General features: G+C 58.5%; 1 protein-coding gene across 6 annotated transcripts in view; it reads left to right on the top strand.

The window, feature by feature from the left end:
* Positions 1-6,345, top strand: part of NACA (nascent polypeptide associated complex subunit alpha) — a 12,952-nt gene extending 6,607 nt beyond the window's left edge. For 3 of the 6 annotated variants that reach the window (XM_026057329.1, XM_026057330.1, XM_026057328.1), the window contains 6 exons: positions 3,262-3,347; positions 3,706-3,783; positions 4,305-4,451; positions 4,783-4,911; positions 5,682-5,804; positions 6,214-6,345. In XM_026057329.1, coding sequence (XP_025913114.1) covers positions 3,262-3,347; positions 3,706-3,783; positions 4,305-4,451; positions 4,783-4,911; positions 5,682-5,804; positions 6,214-6,228 — 578 coding nt within the window. In that variant the 3' untranslated portion in view covers positions 6,229-6,345. Of the gene's footprint in view, positions 1,223-3,261; positions 3,348-3,705; positions 3,784-4,304; positions 4,452-4,782; positions 4,912-5,681; positions 5,805-6,213 lie in introns of all 6 variants that reach the window. The other 3 variants (XM_026057325.1, XM_026057324.1, XM_026057326.1) reach the window with 2 other exon arrangements.
* Positions 6,346-8,191: the final 1,846 nt, after the last annotated feature.

The raw sequence follows: 8,191 nt of genomic DNA, 5'->3' as shown, positions 1-8,191 counted from the left end.
GTGAGCCCTGTCACTGCCCCGTCTCCTCCTTCCACCCCAGCTTCACCAGGGCTGGCAGCTCCTGCTCCTCCACCAGCTCCTGCTGCCCCTCCAGCAGCCATATCGCCTCCCGCGAGCCCTGTCACTGCCCCATCTCCTCCTTCCACCCCATCTTCACCAGGACTGGCAGCTCCTGCTGCCCCTCCAGTAGCCAAATCACCTCCCGCGAGCCCTGTCACTGCCCCGTCTCCTCCTTCCATCCCATCTTCACCAGGGCTGGCAGCTCCTGCTGCCCCTCCAGCAGCCAAATCGCCTCCCATGAGCCCTGTCACTGCCCCATCTGCTCCTTCCACCCCATTTTCACCAGGACTGGCAGCTCCTGCTGCCCCTCCAGCTCCTGCTGCCCCTCCAGCAGCCAAATCGCCTCCCATGAGCCCTGTGGCTGCCCCATCTACTCCTTCCACCCCATTTTCACCAGGACTGGCAGCTCCTGCTGCCCCTCCAGCAGCCAAATCGCCTCCTGTGAGCCCTGTCACTGCCCCATCTCCTCCTTCCATCCCATCTTCACCAGGGCTGGCAGCTCCTGCTGCCCCTCCAGCAGCCAAATCAACTCCCATGAGCCCTGTGACTGCCCCGTCTCCTCCTTCCACCCCATTTTCACCAGGACTGGCAGCTCCTGCTGCCCCTCCAGCTCCTGCTGCCCCTCCAGCAGCCAAATTGCCTCCCATGAGCCCTGTGGCTGCCCCAGCAGCCCCTGCCCCAGCTCCAGCCCCTCCTGCTGCTACTGTGAGCCCTGTGCCTGGCACATTGGCTCCAGCTCCAGGTGCTGCTGCCCCACCTGCACCCGTCTCTCCCGCTTGCCCGGTCCTGGGGGTTCCTGATGCCCTCCCTAAGCCATCAGCTGGGGCCGCTGCCCCTGCAGCCTCCCCTGCTGTCAGTCCTGCCCCTCAGAAACCAGCTGCCAAGCTTCCTGCCGCTTCCCCCACTAAAAAGCAACCTCCTTCTGCTAAGCTCCCCAAGCTGGCGCCGCGCACCCCCCCATCCAAACCTCCGCCGAAAGCCCCAGCCCCTGTCTGTGCTGCTGTCGACGACGACGACCTGCCACCTCTGATCCCCCCAGAGGTGCCCGCTGTTGAACCGCCTTTGCAGCCCATCCTGGTGGACCTCTCACCCAGAGCAGCTGTGGCCCCCGCTGAGGCCCCAGCTCCTCCGGCTAAGCAGCCTGTGCTGAAGAATGACAAGGGTATTTGCCTCCTCGGTGTGCTGTGTGCATGGAGTGTCACTGGCTGCCCACTGGATACTAACCCGTAGGCGGGGGCTCCACCTGCCCCTGCGTCGCTTGGGGTGTCAGTCTAGATGAGCTGTCTTTAGAAACGCCGCGCGGTGCAGGCAGGCCTGAACCATGCCAGGCTGAGCCGAGCCCGCCTGAGCGGCTGTCGAGTTCGGAGGTGGGGGAGCGGGGAGGGGTCGCCTCCCGGCCTGCAGTCACGGGATCGGGCAGGTCAGGGCTCACTGCATGGTCCAGCGCCAGCAGGGGCGACTCGGCATCACTAACGGTGTGTTCTCGGGCACAGAGCACGGTGTGGCTTGTGGCACRGGTGTTGCAAACGTTGTCTGAACTGGTTTTGTGCTGAAACTGGTCCGTGCCGCCACATGCATATACCCCCTGGCATGTGTCTGGCATCCACCGTGGTTTTAGCTGTTCCCTTCCCCTCTTCCCTGCGCGGCTGTGTTGGGGACGTGTCACTGCACTCTCAGGTGCACTGTGGTCACTTGGAGCTGCCGGCACACGCACCGGCTCTGCCGAGGCCCGGTATCTGCTGGCTCCCCGGGAGTCGGCCAGCAGAAGGGGAGGCGCGGGCAGTGCTGGGGTCGAAATGGCTCCCTGCACTCTGGGAGAAACATGTTGCCTGTGTGAGCTGTTGGGATCCCCCCGACTCGCACCAACAGCCTGCAGAGAGAGCTTTGCTGAGGGCTCTGTGTTCGCTCAGCGTGTCCATGGGCACAAAGGCCTGCGCTGAGAGAGGGAAATGGAACTGCGTTCAGGTAATAGCTGCCCAAGAGAAGGCGTCATGTTCATCTGCCAGCCTGCTCTGAGAGCTGAAGAGAGCCCCGACTGCTGCTTTCTCTCCTGTGTGGTCAGATACCGGCTTCCGGGGGGGGGGACCGTGTTTCACAAGCCAGCCACGGCCTCTGCAGCAGAGAGGCGCAGGAGCTGGCAGCCCTCTGAGCCRTCCTGGGCTCGTGGCAGCTTTCAGGCCCTGGCACAGATGCCAACTTGAGCATCCAAAGATGCTTTTTCCTGATAGGGGCTTTCAAGGTAGTTACAAATCATCCCTTTACTAAAGCCGCTGATAGGCTTGGCTCTGCGCAGCAGCCCCGAGAACTCAAGGTGAATTGGATCTCATTTCCATGCTGCACGTCTGAGCTCCTGCAATCCCCAGTTTCGCTGCTGTCTAAACAGGTTTGAGCAGAATTAAGGGAGTGTCATTCTTTGGCCTCCGCGGGAGCCTCTGTCAGTGCAGGGCTCGTGCTGACTCACTGCCATAAGGGGTGCTGCCATGCTGTGCGTGCTTGTTGCCCGAGCTGGGGCTGCGAGGCTGGCCAGCATGTTACCTTCAGCGAAGGGAGCAGCTCTGGCTCGGGCTGCCTTTTGGGGACTCCGCTGACTCACCAGCGAGCACCGGCATTCCCGAGCGAGCCTCCGAGCACCTGCAGTGCTCCAACAGCCCCACAGGAGTGCGGCCCAGCCTGGCGCAGGTCAGCTGCGGGTGCAGACGGGCGCAAGGCCTCACCCCCGCTGGCCTGAACACCAGGTTCTCTCCTTGCTGCTGTGGGGGAACTTCCATCATGGTGAGAGTGCCTAGAAAAGGCAATGCTCTTGTGCCACGGGCTGGCTCGTTGTTTGGGATTGCAGGGAGAGCTCCTTCTGCCAGGTATTGCTTAAGCATTCTGACTCAAAATTCATTTCAGGTGGAATGCTAGTATTTTTAAATAGAGGGAACACTGACAATTAAGTTTCTGTGATTTGACAAGCTGGTGATTGCATGGAATTTATTCTCTAGGGCTTTCCAGTGTGTTTCACAAAGTTTGTTGGTCCTTGAGAGTGTTCATATGTTCCTGCAAAGCCCTGCTTGAGTTACTCTGTCAGCACCAAACCCCCCCCACAACAAAGGTTACGGCAAAGCAGTTTGGTTCTTTGATCTTGCTGTGTTCTGGGGACTTACCTGCCTCTCTTTGCAAGGTCCTAAGCTGGAAAGAGTGACATGTTTGTTTCAATAGGGTCCGGAACAGAATCTGACAGTGATGAATCTGTACCAGAACTCGAAGAACAAGACTCTACACAGGCCACGACACAGCAGGCACAGGTAGGGCAGTGGGCACAGGCCAGCCGTGCTCACCTCCCGCTCCTTGGGAGTGCAACTCCCCGAGCTCGGCAGTGGGTTTTGGTGGACATAGCGTGTGCAGGGAGATGTTCTTCCTCCTCAGAATCACCTGAGGGTCCCTCAGGCAGCCCCCGTCTCAGGTAGCTCATGCCAGGGAATGGTGGTTGGAGAGCCCTCATGGAAAGGACATGCCTCTATTTTTCTTTGCCTCCCTGTTGGTCAGAGAACAGGTCCCTTTGGGCTCCCAGTGCCCAGCGGTGGCAGAAGCAGGATCCCCTCAGATGCTGTCCGTCACCTCCTCAGAGCTGTCTAAGGTGCCTCTTGTTTTCTGTCCTTGCAGCTTGCAGCAGCAGCTGAAATAGATGAAGAACCTGTTAGCAAAGCAAAACAGAGTCGGAGTGAAAAGAAAGCACGAAAGGTAAGATGGGACGGCAAAGGGACCAAATCTCTGTATAGCCAACAACCTGCCCATGGATGGGATGAGCTTTACTTCAGTGTGGCACAGTATCTCTGTGTGCTTGGGAGTTCATCCGATGAACCCTGCTCAGGATTGCGCCTCCTCGCGTCCTGCCTATAGCAGCAGGGCTTTCAGGAGCTGAGAAAGGCTGGTGTGACTTTCTGCCTTGGTCAGGCCCCCAGGCAAGGCGATGCCCCCCTTTCACGGGAAAAACCCTTGTGCCTGGAGTGGCTCGAGGTCATGCTACGGATCTGTGCCAGCGCTGGGAATAGAAAGTTCCCTCCCAGGCACTCAGTGCAGTGTCAGTCTAGAAGCCTTTGAATGCTTGTCTGCAGCAGTAAAACGCACATTTTCATTCACATGAGTGCATCAATTGTTGGACCCTGGTCTCCAGAGAGCAGATGAGCGTACGCGTCTTGTGCTGGGCTGGGCTGTCTCACTAACTTTTCTTTCTCTCACTCTTTTTTCTCTTTTTTTTTTAGGCAATGTCTAAACTGGGCCTTCGCCAGGTCACAGGAGTAACCAGAGTCACCATTCGGAAATCTAAGAATATCCTCTTTGTCATCACAAAGCCAGATGTATACAAGAGTCCGGCGTCAGACACCTACATCGTCTTCGGCGAAGCGAAGGTGCGCTGACTCTACATCGTGCCTGGCAGCCATGTTAATCTGTATTCACAGCAGCGGGGTGGCAGCTCTGCGGTAGCAGGGTTCATCCTTGCCACCTGCGAACAGTGGCTGCAGCTGGCTGGGTCCCTGCTGCTGTGCCTGCCCCTAGAGAGGTGTGGGCAGGCCCCAGTCCTCGCTGACGGCTGGTTTCCCAGCTTGGTTGTGCAGCAGAGCTATTTAATGTGCTGGCACTGCAGCAGAGCGAGGAACACAGCTGCGACTGTCTGAGCCTGTGTGCTGACATCCCACTCTGCGTAGCACTGGCCTCACTTGTGCTTCTTCTCTCCCCCAGATCGAGGACCTGTCCCAGCAGGCCCAGCTGGCAGCTGCCGAAAAGTTCAAAGTGCAAGGAGAAGCTGTCTCAAACATCCAGGAAAACACCCAGACCCCCACCGTGCAGGAGGAGAGCGAGGAAGAAGAGGTATGGCTTCCTCAGACTGTCCGCAGCGGGGCGGGACGCTTTGTTCAGAAACTGAACCAAAATGCGAAACCCGGCCCCTGAGCTGCAGGACCTCATTGTGTTAATGCGCATTCATGCTAAGCGGAGCGTGCTGCTCCGCGGGGTTCTCCCTCCCCGCGCCGCCCGCCGGGCAGCCCTGGCCGGGCCGGGGGTTCCCAGGCTGTGTCCTACGTGTGGTCAGTTGTCTGCTTGACCCGTCCACTGCTTCGGCCGTGGGCTGAGCAGAGGTGCCCTGGCTGGAGGTGCCCCAGAGAGCTCTGAAGAGCAGGAGCTGGATTTGCCCTCCACCAGGGCAGTTCCCTGCCAGGCTGCTGTGCTCTGCTTTTGCTGCATGGATCATAGTTTTGCTCCCCAAAGACCCTTCCTCCCCTGCCTGTTGCATTTGCTTTTACAGGGTTGCCGCATCAGCTCCTCTTTCTGCCTGAGCCCCCTTCCCTGCCACTCTGTGCCACATCTAGAGCTTTGCGTTATGACACAGAGTTTTCTTTCCTTCTTCTGAATGTTTGGCTTGATGACAAAAGGGAAGTGCAGGGTCCTTCCCCTGGAGGAGCTGGTCCCAGTCGCTGTCAGAAGACTGTCTGCAGGGCTAGATAGTGCCCAGTCTTGCATCCCAGCTTCTGCCTTTGGCTTGACTTGGAGCTGCCCCAATCCAGACAATCCCATTTTTCTTTGCTGGGCACAGAACAGGCCGTGCACTCAGCTGGAGACAATCCTGGTCTCTGTCTCCTTAGGTTGACGAAACCGGCGTTGAGGTGAAAGATATTGAGCTGGTCATGTCCCAGGCGAACGTGTCCCGAGCAAAGGCAGTCCGTGCCCTGAAGAACAACAGTAACGACATTGTAAATGCTATAATGGTGAGTGCCTGCCCGCAGTGGCATCTCCAGCCAAAGTGAGCCTTGAGCCTGGGGAAGAGACAGAATGGTTTGAAATTAAACTTCCCTGTGGGGGAGACATGTGGTGCTTGTTTCTCTGCTGGTGGAGGAAGTAGGGAATGAATTTGGGGGTCATGTGGTGCAAACTGAAGGGAGTTTGTTTCCTTCCATCTGCACCCCAAGTGTCTGTTTGGGGTATCAGGTACCTCCACGCCCTGCGCAGTGGCTTGCTTCCGACTGGAAGGCCAGGAAGCGAAACAACCTGTCGCACGCCCTGCTGGGCAGACAAGCCGCAGGGGCTTGTCTTCCCTAACGAGTGCTGCACTTGTCTGGAGCCGGACTTCTGTGCCGGTGGGCAAGGCTGGCTCCTAACTGCTCTTTCTCTTTGCAGGAATTGACGATGTAGCCGTCAGGAGGGAGGAGCCTTTTTTGGTGTTTCAGAGAAGAGTAAAATGCAACTGAATTTAAAATTTGTACTATTTCTATCAACTAATAAAAGTTGTGGCTTATTGTTGGTGAAAGATTTTTCACTCTTTTTTGGCTTTGCTGCCCTCCCCTCCCTGGTAGCTGAGGCCCCAGGGTGGAGCCTTCATCCTGGGAAGATCTCAAAGCCCGATACTCTGTTCTGTCACACCGTAGAGGAAGAACACCTGCTCATTCCCTCATTTCCTTCCTGTCGCCAAAGGTCGGCTGGCTGGGAGCCCCAGGGAGGCCAGCCAAGGCCTCCGACTTCAGCGCGTGCCTGGGACACTGATTTTAGCACAGACCGTCTCCCTCCGAAGCTAACAGGAGATCTCAAATCTACAGGTGAGATGTCTGCTGAAGGGCGTCACGTCACCCGGGCGTGTCCCGGACAGTGCTCTTCTGTGAGAGCCCAGCTGTGACGCTCCCCGCAGCGAGTCTCAGCCCAGGAAACCACAATGGTTTTAAAGAACAGGAAATTCTTTTTAGAATAGTGAACATGGGGTTCTTATTTGATTCACTGCAGCCATGGGACAGGGATGGATTAGGTGATCTTGTCATGCCTTCTGGCCTGATTTGAGAGAAGGCCAAGATTCATCCAGGTTCTCGAACCCAGAGCTTTGCAACAGCTAGGGGTGCCCAGAAGTCATGGGAGTTGGCTGCTTTGGCACTGACAGCTTCCGTTTCTTTCCTCTGCTGCCCTAAACTGCCTTCCCTGGCGGTGGCTCCTTACTGACCGCCCTGCTGCATCGCCCACCCCAGCAGAGGTGATTGCCTGCCCACGCTGTCGGTTGTTCGTGTTCACAGCGTGTTGCCCAATGGCATCAGCCAGGCCGGGCCCTGGTGGGCCGAGCGTCAACAAGCAGTAAGTGCTACCGTTTCTGAAGTGCTGCTTTGCTGGAATTTGAGTGGCACGGCAGGGCAGAGCGGTAGAAGGGGCTGAGTTTTGATTGCTTTTCTCCTGCTTCCCAGGCCTGCCGGGAAGGCTGTGCTTACCCAGAAAGTTGTTTGCGTGCAGAGGGAGTCTTTCAGCACTCGACAGGGGTGGGAAGTGAGCTGACATTTACCCACCTAAAGCCCCAAGTCTCATGAAATGCAGAGGCTGAAGCTGTGAAAATAGGCATCTTTCTGCCATTTAGCAGAATTTCTTTCTCCCTTGTGCAATAAAATCTGGGCCTTGGAACAGCTCATTAAAGCTGATTAGCGACATCGCTGTACGGGCAGCCAGCACGAAGCCCCAGATGAAATAAGCGGGAGATTCTAGCTAGAAGCCCTTCATTACCCTCTCGTGCAGTTCTCCGGTGCCTGAACACGGGAGAATATTGCGCGATGCTTCGCTGGGTCACAGCTGCCCCGGCAGCGCTCCAGCTCTGGGGGAGCCTCAGGGAGAGAGCAGCACCGGGGCCGTGAGGGACGGGTGCTGCCGCCGAGCTTGAGGAAGACCGATGGAAGGAGCGGCTTGCGGAGCAGCCCTGAAGTTTTAATGGAGAGACCGGAGAGCCGCTGGCCCAGGGGGCGGCGATGGGATTTCAAAGCCGCTTCGAGCTCCAGGGGTCGAACTCGGAGGCCGCACACAGGCCTACGGGGAGCGAGGCCTCGGCGACCGCCGTCCCCCCGTGGCGCGGGGTCGAGTTTTCGTCGAGTAGCGTTTCACCTCCCCTCTGCCGGGCCGCGTAGGGCCTTGGCTGCGATTTGGCACCTCGGCCGGCTCCCCGTGGACCCGGCCCGGAGCCCGGGGGAAAGGCCGCGAGCGCTGCCCCGCGGCAGACGGCCCTGGCGGCTGCGGGTTCGCGGGCCGCGGTGGCCGTGCGAGCTGCAGGAACCGCCGCCCCCGCGCACACGCCGGGGATCGGGGGGGGCGCAAGCGCCAAAGCCCCGACGGGGCGGGCGGGAGCGCGGCCGGGCCC

Source organism: Apteryx rowi, unplaced genomic scaffold (genome assembly GCF_003343035.1).
Source record: "Apteryx rowi isolate R43461 unplaced genomic scaffold, aptRow1 scaffold_1381, whole genome shotgun sequence".
Classification (NCBI taxonomy): Eukaryota; Metazoa; Chordata; class Aves; order Apterygiformes; family Apterygidae; genus Apteryx; species Apteryx rowi.
Note: the sequence above shows the minus strand (reverse complement) of the source record. Positions and strands in the feature narration are given on the sequence as shown.